The sequence below is a fragment of the Bos mutus genome, chromosome 3, assembly GCF_027580195.1.
Source record: "Bos mutus isolate GX-2022 chromosome 3, NWIPB_WYAK_1.1, whole genome shotgun sequence".
Lineage (NCBI taxonomy): Eukaryota > Metazoa > Chordata > Mammalia > Artiodactyla > Bovidae > Bos > Bos mutus.
In genome coordinates, this window is record NC_091619.1 from 3,396,817 (window position 1) to 3,421,477 (window position 24,661).

Consider the following 24,661-nt stretch of genomic DNA (forward strand, 5'->3'; position numbering starts at 1 on the left):
TCGCAAAGAGTCAGACACGAGTAGGTGACTTTCACTTCATTTGTTGAGCACATACTATGTATATCAGATATGCTTTACATGAAGCATGCCACTTTAATCCTTACTCTTGCCAGCTTACAATGTAGATGGCATCCCCCTCTAATGATGAGGAAAGAGAGGCACAAAGGGGTTAGGTGACTTAACCAAAGCCATACTCCTCTGGTAAGCAGAGGAGACAGGATTCAAAGCCAGAACTGATTCAAAAGTCCAAAGTCTGACCTAACCTGCTACCTGATCTCCTAGAACCAAAAGCTCAAAGTCAATGTCGGTGGGAAGTGCGCTTCTGCAAAAGCACACTCACATACGGATTGCCTACTTTATTTTTTGAGTCAGCTATCTGGGGTACCCCTGGGTCCTGGAAGCTGGCAGGACCAGGCTGGGACCTTGCTCTAGTCTTGCCTTCAGGCTACAATTGTCTCTGTGGCAGATCCTGCTCCAATTGTTGCCAAACCCAGAGACTAAGACTTGTGTATTCTGGGTTAGAACTTTGCAGAGGCCTTTGTGACCACAGGCCTGGGCGTTGCCTTGGAGCCACCGGGGCTATGACTGGGGGGCTTCCAGCATACCCTGAAGCCCACTGCACTTCCTACCTGCTCAGGGTCCTGTAGCATCTTCAGCACTGAGGCACATAACACCCTCCACGCTTCATTCCCTTGGCTCCCTCGCCTTACCCCTTCTCCTTCCTGTGACTTAGGCCCAGGCTCCTCTCACCCCGCCACGCCTCCCCCTTCCCCATCCAGGGCTTCCTCACCGCTGCCCTCCCTGCCGGCCTCCCTTGGCCCCCTTCCATGAGCCGGTCTTCCACTCTCCCCAGTCTCCTCCTTCCTCTGACCCCTCACACTCCTCACTCTCTTTGCTTTCTTCCCACCAGTTGATCTGGGGCAGCCATATCCAGGGAAAACCATGGGGCTTGGAGGGAAAAAAGGGGCCGTGACACCTCATGAGCGGAATCCAAACCCAGGACCTACAAACAGTCCTAAGATGAGTAAAAAAAAAATGAAGAGGAAAAAAAAGAAGAAAGATATAGAGGAGCTGAAGAAGGAAGTAGTCATGGTGAGAAGAGCTGAAGAGGGTGCTGGCAAACTGCCCTCCAAAGTCTCTCTCAACCCTCAGCCTTCTAATATCTCACCCTGAGAATTCATCACGCAGGCCAGAGCCTCCCCTCTTCCCCATAAACGTTTCCCCTGGAAATGATGTGTCACTGCCTGACCCTCAGTGGCTCTACTGTCTCCTCAGGATGATCACAAATTAACCTTGGATGAGCTGAGCGCCAAGTACTCTGTGGACCTGACCAGGGTGAGTGGAGGAGTTCCCCGAGGGAGGCAGAGGCTCTCCATCCCCGACCCTGAGGCTCCCAGGACAAAGGCAGAGCTGGAAATCTAGCCGCTGACTTGAAGGTCAATGTTCTGACCCTTAACCTGCACCTAGCCAAGGACACACATTCCGAAAAAGACGATAATGGTAACTACTCCAAAGAGAGCTCAGGATTAGAGCAAAGAATAGGATGGACTAGGGCAGCACGTCTCAACCTTTGTCCCGGGGACCCATTCACACTCTTACAGATTATCAAGGACTCCAAGGAGCTTTGGCTTATGTGGGTTACATCTAGCAGGCTTCCCCAGTGGCTCAGCCGTAAAGAATACACCTGCAGTGCAGGTATCGCAGGAGACATGGGTTGGATCCCTGGGTCAAGAAGATCCCCTGAAGGGAGGGCATAGCAACCCAGTATTCTTTCCAGGAGAATCCCATGAACAGAGGAGCCTGGTAGGCTGCGGTCCATGGGGTGGCAAAGAGCTGGACACGACTGAGCAACCAAGCACAGCACACATCTATCATCTATATTTATCATATTAGAAATTAAAATTAAGATGATTAAAAAGTATTTCTTAATTCATTTGTAAGAGTAAAGCTATTACCTATTAGTACAAATGTTTTTATGTCAACTGCTTTTCAAAGCAAAAACATTAGTGGTATTTTACATTTTTGCAAATCTAACATCTAGCTTTTTAGGAGAAGACTGCTGGATTCTCACATAGTTTCAGCATTAACTCTGTTGTAGTATCATGTGCCCTGTAGCCTTGGGAAAATGCTACTATATACTCAAGAGAATGAGAGTGAAAAGACAAAAAACAATTTAGTGTTATGAAAATTGCTTGAGAATTCCTTCATGGTCCAGTGGTTAGGACTCTACTTGTGGCCAAAAGAAAAAAAAATTGTTTGGCTTTGTGGATCCCCTCTGCCCAGAAAGCATCTCAGGACCCTGTAGGTCCCCAGGCCACACTTTGAGAACTGCTGGTTTAACAGCAAAACTGTATATTACCGCTGTTGTCGCTTCACTGCTGCTGCTTCTACTCTAACCACTAATACAATGATCACAAATAAACAAAAGCCCTGGAAATGTACGTTCCTCTGAGCTCTAGAATCTCTTCATTGGAGGGTCTTAGGGTGACCATCTGGTAACCAGAGATGAGCGTGGGAGACGGGTCCTGTTTTTATTTAAATTGTATTTTTCCAGGGCAGGTTGGGGAGTGGCTGATGGATATTTAAGAGAAGCTACTTTCTTCTTCTTCTTTTTATTACAATCCTCTAGCAGGTTTTTCTCTCACTGTCACTCAGAGGGAAAAGCACCCAAGCTTATGCACCAGGCTAGAGTGAGGATCTACTTTCATGTATCTAGCTGCTTGTTTGTTTTTTTCTATTTCCAAGTTAAAGAATCAAAGTGTGGATGTCTGTACGTTATAAGCATATGCTTTGTATCTCATCATTCCATTAGCCTGGCACACTGTATGATAAATCGTTTATAGGCATCTCCTCACTGGAGGTGGAGTTCCGTTAGGCCCAGCATCAGTCTTACTCACTTCAGTACTCTACCGTTGTACCCGTCCCAAGACAGGTGTTCAAAAGATTTGTGAATCAACCCATAAACTAAAAATCCTTCCTATGTAGGGAGGCTAAACAATATCCTTCTGTAATGCAAGGTTTAGAACCCCACTTAGGTAGGAAGAACTTCCAGGCTGACCTTCGGAGAACTTCACTGGTCTCTCGACTTATCCTGGGGCTATAAACGGCAGATCTGTGCTCTGAAGCCAGGTTCTCCTTTGTGACGGCTACTTTCTTCTCATGGTTCTCCCTTCCTCCCTATTTCTTCTCCACACAGGGCCATAGCCCTGAAAAGGCGCAGGAAATCCTGACTCGAGATGGACCCAATGCACTGACCCCTCCCTCTACCACTCCAGAATGGGTCAAATTCTGCAAGCAGCTATTCGGCGGCTTCTCCCTCCTGCTGTGGACTGGTGCCATTCTTTGCTTTGTGGCCTTCGGCATCCAGTTGTATTTCAATGAGGACACCACCAAAGACAACGTGAGTCTGTTCAACCACGGCTGCCCAGTCTCTGCTCAGCCCCTGCTGCTCTTCTGCTCGGCAGCCTAGCACTCCTGAAGTCTTCAGGTCCAAATCAATGTACTCCCAGGGGTTGCTAAGAGAGCTTTGGTCCTTCCTGGTTTCCCTTTTATCTAGAAAGCCTCTTTAAAAAAAAAAAAAAATCTTGAAAATGCCCTGGCAGTCCAGTGGTTAGGACTCCGCTGCACTGCAGTGCTTCCACCACAGGGGGCATGAGTTTGATCCCTGGTCAAGAAACTAAGATCCTGCCAGCCATGTGGTGTGGCCGAAAAAAGAAAAAGAAAGCATCTGACTCAGCTACCTGAGATATAGAGTTCTCTCTAGAAACTTGTTCTCCTTTGATTATCCTCCCGACTGATCATCAAAGCATGTTGCTGTCCATTCTCTTTCGCAGACTTTTAATCTCTCCCCTTCCTGTCCATCTCCCTCACGAGCCCCCTCCCGCTGTGAGTAGCCTTTCTGGAGAGGAAAAGATGGCGCTTCTCGGATCTGGAGTTTTGCTGGCTCCAAACTGTAGCTCGGGGTTGAAGCTGAAAGATCCAGGCTGTCTCAGACTCTGCTCAACCCCTGCGCTCTCCCGCTGAGTCCCATGGTTTCCTCCACCCAGAAAAATGGCTATTACTCTTGCAAACTGACTTTCTGAGGATGAAGAGGGAGGAAAGAACCTATTGACGAGCCCTTGGTTTCCCTACCCGCAGCTGTACCTGGGCATTGTACTAACTGTCGTGGTCATCATCACTGGCTGCTTCTCCTATTATCAGGAAGCCAAGAGCTCCAAGATCATGGAATCTTTTAAGAACATGGTACCTCAGGTAGGATTCATATGGAAGGATCTAGTAAGAGAATGTGTTAGAATGTAACCGAATATATGACTTTATGTCCCTTGAAGAATTGTACTCTACCATGAGTGGACTGTGTGAGGCTGATAATGAGGGTGAATTCATTTAAGTTTTGTCCTGTCTGGCCTTAAAAGTACCCTGAGAAAAACATCACCTTTGAAGTTGTCTGGTCTGAAATGCATAATCTGAATCTAATGAGCGTAATGAGAGTGTTAGTCGTTCAGTGGTTTCTGACTCTGTGAACCCACGGGCTGCAGCCGGCCAGCTCCTCTGTCCATGGAATTCCCCAGGCCAGAATACTGGAGTGGGCTGCCATTCCCTTCTCCAGGAAATCTTCCCCACACGGGGATTTAATCCAGGTCTCCTGCATTGCAGGTGGATTCTTTACTGTCTGAGCCACCAGGGAAGTCCAATGAGCATAATATGAAACCTCAAATCTATTGGGTTCTACCCCCAAAAAAGTAAGGTGGAGGCACAGGGGGTTGGGGAAGGCAGATTCTTCAAATGTCAGTGTTTTTAAAGACAGAGAACAGCTATGGAAGTGATACAGATTGCTGCTGCTGCTAAGTCGCTTCAGTCGTGTCCGACTCTATGTGACTCCATAGACGGCAGCCCACCAGGCTCCCTTGTCCCTGGGATTCTCCAGGCAAGAACACTGGAGTGGGTTGCCATTTCCTTCTCCAATGCATGAAAGTGAAAAGTGAAAGTGAAGTCGCTCAGTCGTGTCCGACTCCCAGCGACCCCATGGACTGCAGCCCACCAGGCTCCTCCATCCATGGGATTTTTCAGGCAAGAGTACTGGAGTGGGGTGCCATTGCCTTCTCCAGTGATGCAGATTAAAGGAGGCTAAATGTACATGACAGCTAAATGCAGTATCTGACCCTAGACCAAATCCTATGCTCGAGCAGAAAATAATGCCTTTAAGGATATGTTGGGTCAATAAAACTGGAATGCAGACAGCAGATGAAAGTATTGTGTCTATGTGAAATTTACTGAGTTTGGTGACCATTTTATGGTTATTTAATACCCTAATTCTTATGCTTGCATGCTTAGTCACTAAGTCATGTCTGGCTCTTTGCAACCCCATGGACTACTGTAGCCCACCAGGCTCCTCTATCCACGGAATTTTCCAGGCAAGAATACTGGAGTGGGTTTCCATTTCCTTCACCTAATTCCTGGGAAATGCACCTTGAAGTATGTATGATAAAAGATCATGACTTATGTGGGGACTTCCCTGGCAGTCAGTGGTTAAAACCTCAGCTTCCAGTGTAGGGGATGTGGTTCGATCCCTGGTCAGCGAACTAAGATCCCACATGCGTTACAGTCAAAAAACAAAATGTAAAACAGAAGCAATATTGTAACAAATTCAATAAAGACTTTAAAAATGGTCCACATCAAAAAAGATAATTTTTTTAAAAAAGATCATGATGTATGTAACTTGCCCTCAAATAGTTTGGGGGAAAAAAGAATTCACATACACACATGTAGAGACAGAGAACAAATCACAAAGCAGATAGGGTAAAATGTTAACAGATGAGTCTGGGTAAAGGTTATATAGGTGTTCTTGGTACAATTTTTATTCTTGCAACTCTTCTGAAAGTTTAGATTATTTTCAAATAAAACCTTTCTAGAGAACCTGGAAAACAGGACGGCAGAAGGACATTCCTAGGCACAGGGCTGGAAACTTGAAGAGGGACAGGCTCCAGATTATCCCAATGACATGGTCGTGTTCTAGCCTTTTAGCCCAGGATCTTCTCCCTTTGATGTCAACAGAACTTAATTCCTTCCTTGGGTAAGAGTTCAGGGGAAAATGTTTCGGTAGAATGAAGCGGGAGTTTGGAGCCTATCAGTGTCTGCTGCCTAGCAAGCCACCCTAAAAACACTGTGGCTCAAAACGACAAATATCGTACTTCTCACTGTGGCTAGGCTGTTCTTCAGATCTGGGCTGAGCTTAGCTGGTGCTGGATGGTCTTAGATGACCTCATTCACGTGTCTGGGGCCTCAGATGAGATGTCATGGACATCTGGGCCTTTCTCCTTATAAACTCTCTTCCTCCAGGAGGCTAGCTTGAGCCTGTTCAATATGGTGACAGAGGGCAAGCCCCAGTGTGCAAGCATTTTTTAAGCATCTGCTTGCATTACATTTGCTAATGTCCTATGGGCCAAAGCAAGCCATACGGTCCAACCTAAGTGTAGAAATGAAGAGATAAACCCCATTCCTACATGGGGTGTAAGTGAGAGGAGCATCAAAGGGCCCTGCAGACAGTGATGGTAAGAATCTGCAATCTACCAAAGTGATCTGTACAAAGGATGTGGTGAGTAACCGTGGGAATCAGAGCACAGGAGACCAGGAACTGGATGGGAAAGAGAAAAGAGCTTTGGAAATGACCCTACACTATCTTCCCACAGCAAGCTCTGGTCATTCGAGGTGGAGAGAAGTTTCAGATCCCTGTATATGAAGTGGTGGTAGGCGACCTGGTAGAAGTGAAGGGTGGGGATCGGATTCCCGCTGACATCCGGCTTATCTCTTCACAAGGATGTAAGGTGAGGGGGTGTGAAACGCTGCGGAAGGAGGCCGAGTGTGGTCTTCAGCACCGCGGTGACCTGGGCTCAGTTAATGAAATTATCATCTTATTCGGAACCGTGAGAAGTCACAAGAGCTAATTTGAGGTTATAGTGGTGTGCAAGTTTATGTTTCTGTCTGCGTGTCGATAATGATGATGCTGGTGGCAGAAAAAGATGTGTCATCTGTGTAAATCTTTTTTTCCATTCTCGCTTTATGACCCTCCTCTCTCCCATCCCAGGTGGACAACTCATCCTTGACAGGAGAGTCAGAGCCCCAGTCCCGCTCCACTGAGTTCACCAATGAGAACCCTCTGGAGACCCAAAATATCTGCTTCTTCTCCACCAACTGTGTGGAAGGTGAATGTCGAATCATAAGTAGCCTAGATTCAAAAGTAAAGGTTGATGGTGGTCACCTAGGGTGGTCCGGTGGTTAGGACTCCGACAGTCTGCTGCAGGGGGCACAGTTTCGATCTCTAGTTGGGGAGTTAAGATCTTGCGTGCCAAAAAAAAAAGAAGCAAAGGTTGAAACAAAGATTTCTAGAACTCTTTATCATCTAAAGGTAGTAGGGAATGTAATAGCTAGTAAATAGGCTACCTTCTTTGTCACTTGTGAGCTGTACGATCTTAAATTAAAGGTCAAAGCCATCATTTCCACATTTGAACAATGACGATACTGAAAGTCGCTGGTCCATAAATTTTTATGTGGGTTAAAGAAGATAATACATATAAAATGCTTAGCACAAGGCCTAATACATTTTAAGTGCCCTGTAATTGTAGCTATTTTTATTCTATGTAGTGAATGGACTGTGCTCTATGAGCTGAAAATAGCATAGAAGAGAAGAAAATTATTCAGCCTTGCTAATTCATTCTTCTCCTGAAGTAAGCCCTAACTTCTCCTCAGCATCCCAAGAGAGGGTACTGACTTTAGAAATCTGAACTTGCCCCAGAGCAAACAGCTAGTACGTTGAAAAGTTGAACTTTCAGGCATGAGTCTTTCTGATTAAAAAATAAGAGCTATCTCTATAATATGTTGCTTTTCTGGGTGATTCTGACTGTAACTTTAATGGTAGGAATTTCAGTCATTGTGGTAAGGTAAGAAGAATTATTGTAAGCAAAGAACTTTGTGGGGTCCTTCATTTCAAGCCGCATGCCTGAGTGTTCTACATCCTGTGTGTGAAGTTTGCCTCCTGACTTAGGGCCCAGAAGCCCCACTGTTATGGCCTGTGCCAGCCAGCAGGGGTCAGACTGGCTCCAGCCAGCAAAGCAGGGAGGGGGCTCCAGGCAGAGCGCTACTGACACCTGGGCAGCGTTCTTGCTGGTAGGGGAAGGAGGGCTGTCCTCTGAGTGCCAGGATGTCTGGCAGCACTCTGCTCTCTGGCCATTAGGTGCCAGTAGCAACCCCTCCCATCTCGGTCTTAACTCAGATGCTGCCAGATGAGTCCTGGGGAGCAAATTGAGAAGCCCTGGGTTAGAGGATGGGGGGTTTGGGAACGCTGGATTCCAGCAGAAGGGTAACCACTATTCCTGGGGCTCAGGAAACTCTTCAGCTGCCGAGGACAAAATGAGAAACATGCAGGCAACAGGAGATATTTAGATTAAGTGCAACAAAGACGAAGACCTTGACGGTGAAGGCGATTAGGCAATAAAATTGGCTATCTCTGGAGAACTGTGGAATCTGAGATTTTTCAGAGTAGGAGCCCCTCACTTGTACAAACGAAACGTAAAGAGAGCAGAATGTAATAACCGCTCAGAGACCCTTGTTTTTGACCAGTGACAGTTTTCTCTATGTAGGAACCAAATCCAACAGCCTTCCGGATTCAGACTTCCCCCTTCATCCACAGGCTCAGCCCAAGGTATCGTGATTGCCACCGGAGACTCCACCGTGATGGGCCGTATAGCCTCACTGACCTCCGGTCTGGCAGTGGGCAAGACCCCCATTGCTATTGAGCTTGAACACTTCATCCATCTGATCACAGGGGTGGCCGTCTTCCTGGGTGTCACTTTCTTTGGGCTCTCGCTTATCTTGGGCTACACCTGGCTGGAGGCTGTCATTTTCCTTATCGGCATCATTGTGGCCAACGTGCCTGAGGGACTGCTGGCCACCGTCACAGTGAGTAACCAGGGTGTTGGGTGGCTCCAAGGCAGACAAACTGCCCCCAAGGAAGTGAAGTCACTCGTATGTTCTTTTGTGGCTGAGCCTCTCAAGTGCAGAGTACTCCAATGCATACACAGATGTCAAATCATTTAGTTCCCAGGTTACGCTGACTTCCTCCACCCGTATTTTCTGGTGCCTTCTCTCTTTAATGAGAAAAGAAGTCAGTTATGATGCAGAAAGCATTAGATTATAAATCACCCAGAGTGAGTTCCAGTCCTGGGTGTACTGGCTGGTGAACCCGGCCAACTCTCTGCACCCCAGGGCCTCAATTTATTAGGATTATAGCATCTTACTGGTAAGGACTTCAGAGTTCACAGAAATTCAACCTTTCAACCAATGCCGAATATCCTGTATAAAACCTGCAGGAGATGATGATTTCTAGTAATGGGAAGCCCACCCCACTTTTATCTGACTTCATTTCATTGCTGAGTTGCTCTGCTGCTGCTGCTAAGTCGCTTCAGTCGTGTCCGACTCTGCGACCCCAGAGATGGCAGCCCGCCAGGCTCTCCCGGCCCTGAGATTCTCCAGGCAAGAACACTGGAGTGGGTTGCCATTTCCTTCTCCAGTGCATGAAGGTGAAAAGTGAAAGTGAAGTCGCTCAGTTGTGTCTGACTCCCAGCGACCCCATGGACTGCAGCCCACCAGGCTCCTCCGTCCATGGCATTTTCCAGGCAAGAGTACTGGAGTAGGGTGCCATTGCCTTCTCTGTGAGTTGCTCTAGTTAGATTTCATTATGTTGAATAGACATATGATTCTCTGTTTGATCCTAGTTTTCTTATCTGAAGGAACACAAAATAAGTCAATTCTCTCTCTTCTACAAATCTACCCTTTAAATTTTTTTGCAGTAGCCATTATGTCCCCTAAAACTCTCCAAGTGGGGGAGGTCAAAGAATCCCTTTTCCCTTAGCCCTTCTTTCTGTGACATGATCTTCAGACACCTGTTTGGAGCATGTGCTTCTTTATCAATATCCTTCTTAAAATGGAAATGAGAACAATATCCAGGGAGTGGCTGGACTAGCACAAAAACATCAGGACTCATGATGTTATGTAAATAAAAATTCCACAGTTCAAATTCTGTACATAACCACAGCCTAAGAATTTATTTGCTTTCAAAATAACCTTGCCGCATGCCTGGTTTTCACTTGAATTATGGTTAACAAACATCTTCTGTTTTAAGTGATTTCTCAAGTCCTTTTCAGCGCTGCAACAGTCCTTCTTAGTTTCATCATTCTCTCCTCTTCATTCTTTCTTTAAACTATTGGTGCAACCCTCCTCTGCCCCCAGCATCTTATCCACAGTCAAAGGTTAGTCATCAACGTGGTCCTTGCAAAGACTGGGCTTGAGAAAGAGGTGTGGCCTGAACTTGAATGGAGAAGAGGCTGTGGAAGAAAAAAGATGAAAGGATCAAGGGGGAGAGGAATATTCCAGAAGGAATAGGAGATCATTCTCTACAATACCCTGGTAAAGGAATGCACTCTTTTTTTGAAACTCTGCCATAAAGTACAAACCAAAATCATTTTCCTAATTTCCTTTACTGTGGCCACAGATGGGATTTCTAAAGACTAGGTGACAACAAAAGGGAAATAAGTACCAAAAATTAAAAGAGCAGTAAAAATGATCAGGTTTCCGAAACCACAGAGAGCTGTGAATAGCAGAGGTCTCCTCTTCATTTAAGCCCCTCTCCCCTCCTCCTGGCCTTAGGTATGCCTGACCCTGACAGCCAAGCGCATGGCTCGGAAGAACTGCCTGGTGAAGAACCTGGAGGCGGTGGAGACTCTGGGCTCCACCTCCACCATCTGCTCCGACAAGACGGGCACCCTCACCCAGAACCGCATGACCGTCGCCCACCTGTGGTTCGACAAGACCATCTACGAGGCGGACACCACTGAAGAACAGACTGGTGACTGGTGGCATTGGTGGTCAGAGAGTGGAAGGATGTGGGAGATGTGATGGGTAGCTGAGAGGGCGTGCTAAGTCCAGACACTGAGGAGAGAGCTGGAGAGTAAGAGGAGAGCCAGGAGGCCTGGAGAAGAGGCGGCGTCTCTGAGGAGTGTCTGGATGCTGAATGGGAGGCGAATAACCCCCTGCTTCAAACTCTCCTATCTCCCCCCCCCGCCCCCCCCCCACCGCTCACAATTCTGTTCTCTCCTCAGGGAATCCATTTGCCAAGGGCTCTGACACCTGGTTTATCCTGGCCCGAATCGCTGGCCTCTGCAACCGGGCTGATTTTAAGGCGAATGAGGAGAGCCTTCCCATAGCTAAGGTGTCAGGCCCAAGCGGGTAGAGGGGATTTCAGTGCCCAGCATATAAGCCTAAATCTCTCTTTCCTGGCCCCGGGTGATGCCCCCCAGCAGCCCTCCCCATTCTGCCCCTCTCCTTGTTACCGTCGGCAAACCCAGGTGCCATGCCTCCCAGGCTTATTACACCAACCCCATCCTGGCAGTGGGCAACAACAGGAGATGCTTCGGAGTCAGCGCTCCTCAAGTTCATCGAGCAATCCTACAGCTCTGTGAAGGAGATGAGAGAGAAAAGCCCCAAGGTGGCAGAGATTCCCTTTAATTCTACCAACAAGTACCAGGTACAGAACCAACCAAGGTAGGAGATAGCAGTGGGGGACGGGCTCGTCCTCTGGAGGAAGGGGGAGCTTTACCTTTGCCTTTATGTCCGAGCTGCAGAACAAGATACAGCGTGTAACCGGCACCCCAGTTAGGAGGCAGGCTCACCTGAAGGGAAAGTGCGTGCATGTTAGCGTGCAAGTTGCTTCAGTCCTGTCCGACTCTGCGCCCCTGTGGACTGTAGCCCACCAGGCTCCTCTGTGCATGGGATTCTCCAGGCAAGAATACTGGAGTGTGTTGCCAGGCCCTCCTCCAAGAGATCTTCTCAACCCTGGGATTGAACCCGAGTCTCCTGCGGCTCCTGCATTGCAGGCAGATTCTTTACCACTGAGCCACCAGGGAAGCCCAAGGGAAAGTGGTAAACAGAAAAAGGCAGACATAGATGATAAAGGAAGAGGCGTTCAGCCCTAAGCAGTCTTGAGGCTGCATCACTATGCAGAGAGCTAGTCACGAAGTACTCTCTGAAATGTCCACAGGCAGCAAGCGCTGGCTGGGTGTCTCTGTGGCAACTGTGAGATTTGCTGCTGCAGAATATGTTAGATTTGTCAGTCACTTCCTCGAGTACCTTATCTCACAAGTCATCAAATATTTCTTTTCATTCCATGCCTGCAGTTCTAGCAGCTGCCATCAGGTAGGCGGTCAGGGCTCTCCTGACTGTTTGTGAAGCTGCTTTTCCAGGGTCATTTTGTGTGTGATCCAGGGAGATGTGACCAGAGAAGGAGAAATGCTGGGGGAGGGACAGTGGTGGCCCTCACAGTAAAATTCATGAGAGGGACAGGAAACCCAGTACTTCCCTCCTATGTGGGAAACACTGGCACACTTTTAGGAGGGGTTCTGGGGAAAGGAGGGAACAACGGCATCACTGTTGGGGTGGGAGCTCTAGCAGTTAAGGGTTGATTTGCTTAGAATAGTGAAATTCTCTAAATTCATGCAATACCATAAAGGTCATTCAGGTGTGGATAACAGAAAAGAAATGAGACTCCCAAAAGTCAGTTTGGGTTTTGAGTCTTAAAAACACATAACAGGGCTCACTTCGCAACACATGTACTAAAACTAGAATAATACAGAGATTACTATAGCCCCCAGATGACAGGCAAATTCGTGAAGCAGTCCATACTTTTATACTTGAAAGTTGCTTAAAAGAATAGATCTTAAAAGTTTTCGTCACAAGAAAAACATTTTTGTAACTAAAAATAACAACAACATAATAAAAGCTGTATAGATCTTTTTAAAACAAATTACCTACACTTTCACATTGAATGTTGAACAAGTGAAAGCTTAAGAAACAGACCTGAAGTTTTTTTGTCTCAACTGGCTTTTCGTCAGTGAAATAAGATAGGTCCCCTAGGCCCAGACTGCAAACCTATTTCCATTTTTTCCTGATGCTTAGTGGCCTCACTAACCAGACAGGAATTTTGTGCTTGGCAAGGCCCAATTAAAGCCTTCAACTGGAAAGAATTAGGTACCTCTCCTTCCACAAGATTCAAAATAAAAGCAAAACATAGTTATGATATTTGTTGGGATGTCCAAAAAAATAGCAATCTTTCCCCTAGATGACTGTTAGACGCCTTTTCTGAGCTATTGAATATCAAGTTCAAACAGCAAAATCCTCCTCTACGCCAAGTGTGCTCGGCCAGTCTGCAAGCCGCCAGCTCTGGTGGGGCTTGCCTGGGGCCCCAAGAAAACCCCTCTGACTCCTTTCTTTCCCTACCCATAAACAAGCTGCTTTATCAGCTTGCTCTCTGCTCTCAGGGCAGTCAGAGGCCCTGATATGCAAGGGACATACATCTTAGCCTGTTGATCGTTCGCAAGGCCTGGTCTCTCTCCCCTCTCTGAGACTGAAATGAAAGGAAGAAGCTTCTCAGTTCTGACATTTCCAGTTTCTCCCATCTTTTGCATCTGTAATTTTCTATCAAGGTGTGATTTGTGTGTGTGTGACTAAATTACCAGCTTAAGCAGTTCTTGCTGTCATCTCCAATAATCTCCTATTGGAGATAGTCAGCAAAGGGGTTTTTTTATGCTCAGAAAATTAAGCTTTTAAATTGTTTTTTACAGCTTTCTGCTTACGTGAGTTAAGGTTTTCCCTTTTAACTGCTTAAGCATATTTTGAATAAAATAGTTTTTGGAAAGTCTCCTGAGGAGCTGTTGTAACTACATTTTACACCCAGGTTTTGCATCTGGCTTCTCCCTGGGCCAGTGCGGTCTGGCTCCCTCAGCACCGCAGGCTCAGTTCCTCCCAATGTGCTGATTTTGTTACCCGACAGGTTACGTAGCAGGAATTTCCTGTCGATCATTAGAGGAACATCAGAAATAGCTCCTTTGCTCAGATCAGATCACAGGAAAATGAAAACTGAAACTGATCTTCTCTGTCCTTCAGGCTCCCTTCATGACTATGCCCTCTGCTCCACGACTGAGCCACAGGGACCCCCAGTCCCCTCTCAGGGGACTCGACATGGTTCCAGGAGATTGGCCAGGGGGCTAGAATGGCTAACCATTGTACTTCACAGTTTTCAATATATTCTTTTTTTTGGTTTGGAGATGTGTTCTGTTTATTGGTTAAAAAAAATTTCATAAACACAAAATAATAGTACATTCAACATACAAATAAAATTTCCAAAGACGCGATTATAGAAATTTTACCAGCAACATGTGGAAATTAGTTTATTTATCATTCCCAAAAATGAACATAAGAATAGTTGAAGCTACCACCCCTCACGAGATCTGACTCAGATTCATTCCTTCTTATGGCTGAGTAATATGCCATTGTACGTATGTACACAGCTTCTTTATCCATTCATCTGTCGAGGGACATCTAGGTTGCTTCCACGTCCTGACTGTTGTGATTGTGCTGCAGTGAACACTGTGGCACATGTGCCTTTTAGAATGGTTTTCTCAGGATACATGCCCAGTAGTGGGGTTGTTGGGTCCCATGGTAGGTTTATTCCTAGTTTTTAAAGAAATCTCCATATTGTTTTGGAGAAGGCGATGGCACCCCACTCCAGTACTCTTGCCTGGAAAATCCCATGGACAGAGGAGCCTGGTAGGCTGCAGTCCATGGGGTCGCTGAGGGTCGGACACGACTGAGCGACTTCACTTTCACTTTCCACTTTCATCCATTGGAGAAGGAAATGGCAACCCACTCCAGTGTTCTTGCCTGGAGAATCCCAGGGACCGGGGAGCCTGGTGGGCTGCCGTCTATGGGGTCGCACAGAGTCGGACACGACTGAAGTGACTTAGCAAAAAAAATCAGAATGCTTGAAGAGTTTGGTAACTCAAAGTGAATAGATACCCTTATTCTTTTAGGAAAAAAATATAGTATTAATAAAAATGAAGCCACAATCATAAATATTAAAGACTATCACCAAATATGCGATGACAGAGTTAACAAAGAATTTAGAACATGGACTGGTTAAGAGAGCATGTTCTAAAGTCAGTCTACTTGGATTCTTCCCTTGATTGCTTCTACCTTCTAGCTATGTGAGTCTGGACACAGCTTAAGCTTAGTTTTGTCATCTATAAAACAAAGAACTTTATAGTGCCTACCTCACAGGGAAGTAGCTGGAGGATTAAAATGACGATTCACGTAAAGCACTTGGAACAATGCCTGGCACATAGTAACTGCTCAATAAATGCTACTATTATTACTCACCCTAATCCCATCCTTCAGGCTCAACCACTCGTGGTAAAGAACTGTCAATGCTTTTCAATATATTCTTCATTAATACTCTCTCTCTATAAAAGCCAAATGAAGTGGGCATCGCAGATCTTTGACATTTTCTCAAAGGAGCTAAGGTTTGCCGAGGTTAAGTGGACAGACCCGAGGTCATAAAGCTAAGAAAGCCTTCCTGTTGGTCCTGGAACACTGGTGTTCGACTCTAAGCTTTCTTTCCTGTTCACTCTGCTGTCTCTGCTCACTAGCTACTCAGGCAGAGAGGAAGCCAGGGGGACAAAGTGCCTGGGCTGCCCTTAGCTCCAAGTATGGCTAAGAAGATAACAGAGATTCGTGTGCAACAGGCTGTGGGGTCCTACAAAGGAGGAAGGGGCTCGACCAAAGAGCAGATATGACTGCAGGGAGAAGGGCTGTGTTGGGTCAGGGAACAAAGGAAATGGAGGTAGACACAGCTTAACTTTGCTTCTCTGACCCAACCCTCGTGCTCTCCTCCTTCCATCGAAGCTTCCTCTCCTCTCCCTAGGTGTCCATCCACCTGAGGGAAGACAGCTCCCAGGCCCACGTCCTGATGATGAAGGGGGCGCCCGAGAGGATCTTAGAATTTTGCTCTACTTACCTTCTGAAAGGGCAGGAGTACCCAATAGACGATGAAATGAAGGACGCCTTCCAAAACGCCTACTTGGATCTGGGAGGTCTGGGGGAGCGTGTGCTAGGTGAGGCAGCTGTGGGAGAAGCCTCTGCAGAGTGACGTCAAAACTGTCGTTATTTATGGGGTGAAGGATCTAGGAGGTTGGGGCAAGTGAGTAGAGACATAGTGGAATGACTACTGGTCCCCTCTTCTGTCCCTCTCCAGGGTTCTGCTTCTTGAATCTGCCTAACACTTACCCCAAGGGATTCAAGTTTAACACCGATGAAATCAACTTTCCCATAAATAACCTCTGTTTCGTGGGGCTCATCTCCATGATTGACCCTCCCCGAGCTGCCGTGCCCGATGCTGTGGGCAAGTGCCGGAGTGCTGGGATTAAGGTAAGTGCCAGAGCAATCCAGACACCCCTCACCTATCCTAACCTGGATCAACCGTAGGAAACCTTGGACAGAGTAGGTTCTTCATTTAATTGAGCTGATTTCTGCTTCCTTGAGCGTATAAGTTTTAGTCTTAAGAGAGAACTTTATACTGTGCCCTCTGTAGTTAGAATCCTGTCTTGAATTAGAATCACCAGGGGATGAACACAACAGTGTAAATCAACTATACTTCAATACAATTAAAAAATAAAATAAAACGGGATCCCCAGGGGAGCTTTAAAACTCTGATGCCTTGGCCACACTCCAGACCCCTTCAAGTTTCTGATTGGGAGCCAGGTATCTGTATTTTTCAAAAGTCTCCTAGAGATTCCAGTGTGCAAACAGGTTTGAGAACCTAAGCCCTAGGAGAGTGCTTCTCAAACTGATGTGCACTGAATAGCCTGGGGCTTTTATTGGAATGCAAATCCATTTTCAGTAAGTCCAGAAGACTCCAAGATTCTGTATTTCTGACAAGCTCCCAGGTGATGCCATTGCTGCTGGTGGCAGGCCACACTGGAAATAGTGAAGTGCTAGAAGATGTCATAAAAATGTACTGCTGAGTGGGTTGTCAAAAGGGTGAAGCCAAGTGGGCTGGGGTCCTGGGGCAGCACTTGTGAGAATGAGAGACTGAGAGCTGGGGCCCTCGATGGATCTGACTCAGGGTGAGCAGCTGCCATAACAGGTATATGTCCAGGGTAAAAGCTAGAAGCTTAAAATGAAGTGGTCCGAGAGCAAACCCAGAGATGGGAACTTCCCTCCGGTTGGAAGAGGACTTTGGACTTGATGGAATAGCAGCAGTAAAATTCCTCTAATTCTGAGATGTTCTGTATTCCACTTTCCCAGGCCAAATTCTACCACTTGTTGCTGCTTGCTTGTTTGTTTTTGTATTTTGGCTGGCATGCGGGATGGTTCCCCGACCAGGGATCCAACCCAGGGCTCTGCAGTGCAAGTACCAAATCGTAACCACTAGGCCACCAGGGAACTCCCTCCAAGGTCAAATTCTAAGACTCCTACACATCTTCATAGATTAGGTATTGTCACCTCTCTGCTCACACTTGATATTCTGGAATATTTAGGAGAGCAGGTTGCAGTTGGGGTGGGGCTGGAAGTATTTAAGGAGAACTGGATGCTCTGTGTCAGAGCTGACTTCATCTTGACCTTTAACCATTGGCAGTTTGTCCCTGAGCAGTCTGGGTCATGCTAAGTACAATGATTGGTCACTATAGTGGGAACCGAGGAATGGATAGAGGAAACTATTTTGAGTGAATTCCCTGATTACTACAGGATGTTTTGGGGTGCAACAGTTCATTATTATAACGCATCTGCACAGGGTAACCATACATCTTGATAGTCCTCCACAGATCTACAACATCATGCTATGGTAGCTAAATGGAGAAGGGGTTCATTTGCATTTTCTCAGCTTCCAGGTGGGCTGCTGGGATGAGAAGTATAGGTATTATGGAGGTAGTCTAAAGTTTACTTCATCGGGGAGTTTATGGATCTCTTTAGCAAGAAGGAGAGCTATAATTGTGTCCACAGGTGGGGAGGCCCACCCAGGAGACAAAGAAGTGACCTGAGTCAGGGTGCCTGCCGGCGCAGGACACGCTCATGGCCTGAGAGGCAGAGTGAGCTGTGATAAGTAACGGTCTGCAGGGGACTCGGGTGGGTCTGGAGCTGGCACCTGAAGCACAAAGGCTGGTGCTTCCTGGGCCCATTCTTGTTCTGGGCACAGGTTTACACTTTAATTGCTTACCTCTTCTGGACCTGAAGCTGACAGAAACTTGGCTGGCTTGGTGAGGAATTCTGCATCACTCCCTTTTTTCCCTACAGGGGAGTTTAAGATGTACACAGGAGGCCATCCTTCAAGGAGGATGAAGTGTGGTGGCTAAACAGGGGGTTGGGTTTCCCAGGTGACTCAGTGGTAAAGGAACTGCCTGCCAGGGCAGGAGACACAGGAGACTCAGGTTTGACCCCTGGGTCGAGAAGATCCTCTAGAGGAGGAAAGTGCAACCCAATCCAGTATTGTTGCCTGGAAAATCCCATGGACAGAGGAGCCCGACGGGCTACAGTCCATGGGGTTACAGGGGGCAGGACATGACTGAGCAAACACATACAGAGTGTTGTCCCAGCGGTGAGAACCTTCCAAGGTTAACTCCAAAGTGGTGTTGATGCAGAGCTGACGGATGTGATGAAGCTGTTGAAAGAGGCTGGATAACAGCTGCGTGGCAGCAAAATTTTTTTTTACAATTGACGGTGGAACTGGTGTTTCTCAGATAGTCATGCGTCCAGGCCTTAGGAATGAATGATTTTAAAAAACTAAAATAAGGGACTTCCTTGATGGTCCAATAGTTAAGACTCCACACTTCCAATGCACGGGGTGTGGGTTCTATCCCTTGGAGGAATAAGATCCCACATGCTGTGTGTGGCATGGCCAAAAAAAAAGAAAACTGAAATAAGATTATCCCATTATGGAAGGGGAGTCGGCGGGGAATGGATACATGTGTATATATGGCTGAGTCTCTTTGCTGTCCACCTGAAACTGTCACAACATTATTAACTGGCTATGTTGTTATTTAGCCGCTCAGTCCTGTCCAACTCTTTTGCAAGCCCATGGCCTGTGGCCTGCCAGGATCCTTTGTCCATGGGATTCTCCAGGCAAGAATACCGGAGTGGGTTACCATGCCCTTCTCCAGGAGATTTTCCTGACACAGGGATCAAACCCACGTCTCTTATGCATTGGCAGGCAGGTTCTTTACCACTGAGCTACCTGGGAAGCCAACTGGCTCTATTCCAATATAAAATGGAAAGTTTTTTTTTTTAAATAAAGAATACCAAATCATTAAAAATAAAATTATCCCATGGTATTTGCCACTACCTGAGGCCCTTAGCAGTATGAGGCTACTTGGCCCTGGCTATGAATCCAGCCTCCTCTAAGAACTGCAGCTGAGCAGCAAGCACCTGAAGTTAAGGTCACCAGCGCTGGAAGCTCTCTCTCAATGGGTCTGATCTGGGGGAAGAGGGCCCAAGGGAACAAGGAAGTCAGCTTGCAAGAGTACGTGGGAACACCAGAGGTACAGTCAGCATCAAGAAGTGAGACATGAAATTCCTTTAGTACTTGGCGAATTCCAGAAACTACCAAATGCCTTTTATTTTGAAGGGAGCCATTCTCTTCTGTTATGTGAATGCATCTCAGTGTTCTGTGAAATTGTGTCCTAGGAACTCACTCTTGGGGTGACTGACTTTGTTTTTATTTCTCCCGGCTGGCATGGAGGTGGTACTTCCAGAAACTGCTGTAGAACAGTAGTTCTGGTCAGGCAGGCCTAGGTACGACAACTGTCCTACATGTCATTATTAATGAGCTACTGGGAAATGTGCAGGGCACGGTAAGCCTAAAAAGCATCGCTGAGGGCTCAGTCTGAACCACACCTGGAATCTTTGGTGCAGTTCCCTCCTAGATCCACAGGCCCAGCTTTGTGAGGCCCCAGCGCCCCATAACCGAGCCAGGGCGTTGGAGACCAATGAGGGGGGAACTGCTCATAGCACACCTTGCCTGAGTCCCTGGTAATCCCGGCTCAGTTAGCACTTCATCCAGCAAGCCAGCAGTGCCAGTATGGAATGAGGAGGGCTCATGGGAAAACCCCTTCAAGGCTTATTTCCACGCTCTGGGAGTGAACAGACTGACCTTTCCAGGACCTCTGTTCTTAGTTCAGCCACAGTCAGATAGTTCCCTTCTCCCTCCCACCAAAGCCTGAGATTTATGTGCTTAGAGGGCACTTGGGAACCATGGGCAGCGGTTCCCAGGAAGCGATCCTTCCCTCATTCTGTAATTGCTTGTTGATGATTACTCTGCGCTAGGAATTATGCTAAGCTGGAAACTTAACATGAATCACAGGCATGGCCCCATGCTCTCAGAGTTCTCAGTCCAGCAGAGGAGAGAGACAGACAAGCCATCACACACAGACAACGTGAGGAGGGTTAGGAGAACAGAAGGCTAGAAGACCACACACACGGGCACCTGATCTTTGGGGAGGAAAGGGATAGATCTAGGGCTGGGCCCAGGTGCCCGGAAAAGGGCCAGAACCCAGGGGCACAAGGAGGCGGTGGGAAGAAGAGGGGTAGAGTGAGGATCAGAATGCACTTGGATCTGGATGAAATTTTGCTGGGCAGATGGATTCATCCAGACGTTCCTTTACTGCTGTTGTTCTAATGGTAGGTGCTTCTGTCTTTGAGCTTAAAAAGGCAGTATAGCACTATGGAGAATAGTACGAAGATTCCTTTAAAAACTAGGAGTAAAACCACCATATGACCCAGCAATCCTACTACTGGGCATATACCCTGAGAAAGCCATAATTCAAAAAGACACAGGTACGCCAATGTTCGTGGCGGCACCATTTACAACAGGCGGGGCATAGAAGCAACCGAGATGTCCATCAGCAAATGAATGGATAAAGAAGTTGTGGTCCATACATACAATGGAATATTACTCAGTTATTAAAAGGAGCAAATTTAAGTCAGTGCTAGTGAGGTGGATGAATCTAGAGCCTGTGATACTGAGTGAAGTAAGTCAGAAAGAGAAAAACAAATACTGCATATTAACACATACATTTGGAACCTAGAAACATGATACTGAGGAACCTGTTTGCAGAACAAGAATAGAGATGCAGACACAGAGAACAGACTTAGAGACACAACAGGGGAAGGGAAGGGTGGGACGAATTGAGAGAGTAGCTTTGAAGCAGCTACATCACCATACATAAGACTAGTGCGCAGCTGCTGTATAACACAGGAAGCTCAACCTGGCGCTGGGTGACAACCCAGAGGAGGGGGATGGGGTGGGAGGTGGGATGGAGGTTCAAGAGGGAGGGAGTATACGTACACTTATGGCTGATTTGGGTTGTTGTAAGGCAAAAACCAAGACAACATTGTAAAGCAATTATCCTCCAATTAAAAAGATTAAATAATTTTTTAAAAAAAGAGGCAGAATAGCTTCTGGAGCGATACATGAAATTCTGAATATACTGTGCTTGTTCGTGCTGAGTCACGTCAGACTCTCTACAACCCCGTGGACTGTAGCCTGCCAGGCTCCTCTGTCCATTGGCTTTTTCAGGCAGGAATACAAGAGTGGGTTGCCATTTCCTTCTCCATCTGAATATAGTAAATACACTCAAATCCCTGATTTATTCATGGGTAACCAGAGTCCAATTTGTCCTATGTTTTATGGTCTGATGGCCTTGACCCCCTCCCAAGGGTTGAAGCTAGCATAGCAAGATTTTTGACTGACAGCCCAAGTTCTTGGAAATGAGCTACTTAAACCCCTGTGGAATGACAGCAGTGATCTCTTAGCTCTTGGAGAGAGAAATGAAGGACTGGGGACCTCTCTGAAGATGACTCTGCTCTCTTTCCCTCCCCTCCCAACTCAGGTGATTATGGTAACAGGGGATCATCCCATCACAGCCAAGGCCATTGCCAAGGGTGTGGGCATCATCTCAGAGGGCTCTGAGACAGCAGAGGACATTGCTGCCCGGCTCAAGATCCCTGTCAGCAAGGTCAATCCTAGGTGAGACCCCCTAAAGAATTCAGATATACCATTTTTTCCCCTCCATCCTTAGCTTGCTCCACCAACTAAAGTTTTCGGAGGTTCTTTCTGTAGGTAGGACACGCATGGTTTACTTACTGAAAAGTAAAACATAATAGGAAAATGACCAAGCGACTATGTCAGTAGAAGGTGGGCAGAAGAAGAAGGCAGAGAAGAGGGAGGAAGAGGTGGGGGGTGGGGATACAGTGTGCCAATCTGGGGAGAGTGCATGGCTGGGGACAAGTTGAGGAGATGGGGTGAAAGGAGAGACAAGCAGGTTATAGCAAAGATGAGTTTGAGGGTACCAGGATGCCTGGTGAATTCTCAATACCTGGAACTAACCTTTAGAAATTCCTCTTCCTCAGGGACGCCCAAGCCATTGTGGTGCATGGCTCAGAACTAAAGAATATGAACTCTGAGCAGCTTGATGAGATCCTCCAAAACCACACTGAGATCGTGTTCGCTCGGACCTCACCCCAGCAGAAGCTCATCATTGTAGAGGGATGTCAGAGGCTGGTAAGGGAGACCAAGGAGGCTTGGGAAGTCACCCAGCCCCAAACCAAGCAGAGGAACATGTGGGCTGGGCTGGAGGAGGAGCCAGAGAGCATCCGATTGTGAACCCCTGAGACAGGCATCTGTTTGGGGGCTCCCTGATAGTTTCGCTATCTCAGAAGGTGCAGGAGAAGGAAGGGCCAAGAAGCTATATCAAGAAACAAGGGATGATGAAATCAAGCTGACCTTTGGGACGGGTCCTGAACCTGACACAGTAATTATTTCACTCCCTCTGTGTTTCCTCCAGGGAGCCATTGTGGCAGTGACAGGGGATGGGGTGAACGACTCCCCGGCACTGAAGAAGGCGGACATCGGCATCGCCATGGGCATCGCCGGCTCTGACGTGTCTAAGCAGGCCGCTGACATGATCCTACTGGATGACAACTTTGCTTCCATTGTCACGGGTGTGGAGGAGGGTAAGGAAGCTGGGTGCCCAGGGCAGGGACTTACTTGGCCCTCAGACTCAGGTGAGAGTTGATGCACATTATTCTCATTTCCTTTGCCCATCTTCCAACCTCCTGTACACACTGGGAAAAATCAGTGTAAGTCACAATTTTGCAAATTGGATTCAGCTGGTCCTTAGACCATCACTACGTGGAACCCTTATGTGATTGGAGGAAAGTCCAGATTGTCTAGGCAGCTCTAGTGCAGCATAGTTTGTTTGCTTCTCTCATGGAGATTCGGGAGATCCTACTTGAATCTGCTATAGGTTTCTACTGTAGGATTCTACTGTAGGTTTCAGGGTGTAGCCATACTCATAAGACTACTCTGTACTTCACAATCTCAGGAGGACTTTCAGGCAACCTGTTGTCTGAATGATGTTGACATATCAAGGTCATTTGGAGCCTGACTGAATGAGCCAAATCAGGTCCCCTCTTTCACGGAGACAATTCCCATTGGTGAAGCCCAGATTTCTGCTTCCTGGGCTCCCTGATTTCTGTCTGGAGCTATGAATTAAAACCTATTACAATCCACGTAATAATAATGGTTAACATTATACTGAAACCATGAATGATCCTCAGTATTGAGACCTTGTATAATCCTCAGTATTGTATGTCCACTCAATTCAATAAACTTTTGAGCATCAACTGTGTATCAGACACCATTCTAGATGCTGGGGATTCAACAACAGGGAGTAAAAAGACACCTCCTTGCTCTCAGGTAACTTAATTTCTAGTGAATTAAGATAGACAGAAAATCAACTGAACAGTGTAATAAAAGAAGACAAGTGCAATGGAAAAAAATAAGTAAAGCAGGGAGTGGAAGGAGGGGTGACACGTTTTTAAAAGGTTGTCAGGGAAGGATTCAAGCCATCTTGCAAGGCAGGAGGAATGAAGGTCAGAGAGGTGAGGGGTGCCCAAGATGACAAGTTAGTTATGGCAGAAAATGCAACTGGAACCCACGCCCAGGCTCTTTCCATTTCAGCCTTAATTTTTTTTTAATTGAAGTATAATTGATTTACCACATTGTGTTAGTCTCTGGTGTATAGTGAAGTGATTCATTTTTATATATAAGTAATTTTCCCCTTTGATAATCATTAGTTTTCCATGTCTGTGAGTCTGTCTGTTCTGTAAATAAGTTCATTTGTGTCATATTTTAGATTTTACATATAGGTGATGTCATATGATATTTGTCTTTGTCTGACTTACTTCACTTAGTATGATAATCTCTAGTTCCATCCATGTTGCTGCAAATCCAGCCTTAATCTTCTTAGGGCTTTTATACTGGCATTCTCAGACATCTCAAAGTATTAACCAGGCCCCAGCCTGCTTAATTTTCAGACATCAGATGATAGTAGCCATGTTGAATCCAAGAACACAGAGTATACAAATTTGACATGCTTAAATCATGGCTTTAACTAACAGTCACACAATTTAGAAACAAAACTGGGGCTGCCACGGCCCAAGACCCTTTCACGGACTGTGTGACAGTGCTTTGTAGCGGCCTCTCTGCCCAGGAGCTGGTTTGTGGGAGGTGTGACGTCTCTGTGCTGCTCACAGAAGGTTGACCATCCTTCCCAGGCCGCCTGATCTTTGACAACCTGAAGAAATCCATCGCCTACACCCTGACCAGCAACATCCCTGAGATCACCCCCTTCCTGATGTTCATCATCCTCGGCATCCCCCTGCCTCTGGGCACCATAACCATCCTCTGCATTGACCTGGGCACTGACATGGTGAGGACCCAGAT

The 24,661-nt window shown here is 46.8% G+C and overlaps 1 protein-coding gene and 1 long non-coding RNA gene across 10 annotated transcripts in view; one reads left to right on the plus strand and one right to left on the minus strand.

Moving 5' to 3' along the window:
* The first annotated feature begins 942 nt into the window (after positions 1-942).
* ATP1A4 (ATPase Na+/K+ transporting subunit alpha 4) overlaps positions 943-24,661 on the plus strand; it is a 32,279-nt gene continuing 8,560 nt past the window's right edge. Inside the window, exons 1-16 of the mRNA XM_005903876.2 lie at positions 943-1,092; positions 1,276-1,335; positions 3,197-3,400; positions 4,138-4,251; positions 6,687-6,821; positions 7,082-7,199; positions 8,684-8,952; positions 10,699-10,897; positions 11,151-11,260; positions 11,441-11,575; positions 15,806-15,995; positions 16,136-16,308; positions 21,765-21,901; positions 22,285-22,435; positions 22,719-22,887; positions 24,493-24,647. Coding sequence (XP_005903938.2) covers positions 943-1,092; positions 1,276-1,335; positions 3,197-3,400; positions 4,138-4,251; positions 6,687-6,821; positions 7,082-7,199; positions 8,684-8,952; positions 10,699-10,897; positions 11,151-11,260; positions 11,441-11,575; positions 15,806-15,995; positions 16,136-16,308; positions 21,765-21,901; positions 22,285-22,435; positions 22,719-22,887; positions 24,493-24,647 — 2,469 coding nt within the window. The remainder of the gene's footprint in view (positions 1,093-1,275; positions 1,336-3,196; positions 3,401-4,137; positions 4,252-6,686; positions 6,822-7,081; positions 7,200-8,683; positions 8,953-10,698; positions 10,898-11,150; positions 11,261-11,440; positions 11,576-15,805; positions 15,996-16,135; positions 16,309-21,764; positions 21,902-22,284; positions 22,436-22,718; positions 22,888-24,492; positions 24,648-24,661) is intronic.
* LOC138986385 (uncharacterized) overlaps positions 9,580-24,661 on the minus strand; it is a 40,001-nt gene continuing 24,919 nt past the window's right edge. For 2 of the 9 annotated variants that reach the window (XR_011463226.1, XR_011463223.1), the window contains 4 exons: positions 15,899-16,019; positions 11,648-11,720; positions 11,382-11,504; positions 9,580-10,376 (listed from right to left, as the gene is read on the minus strand). This is a non-coding gene — a long non-coding RNA (uncharacterized lncRNA). Of the gene's footprint in view, positions 10,377-10,845; positions 11,059-11,381; positions 11,505-11,647; positions 11,721-15,898; positions 16,020-24,661 lie in introns of all 9 variants that reach the window. The other 7 variants (XR_011463232.1, XR_011463227.1, XR_011463229.1 and 4 more) reach the window with 5 other exon arrangements.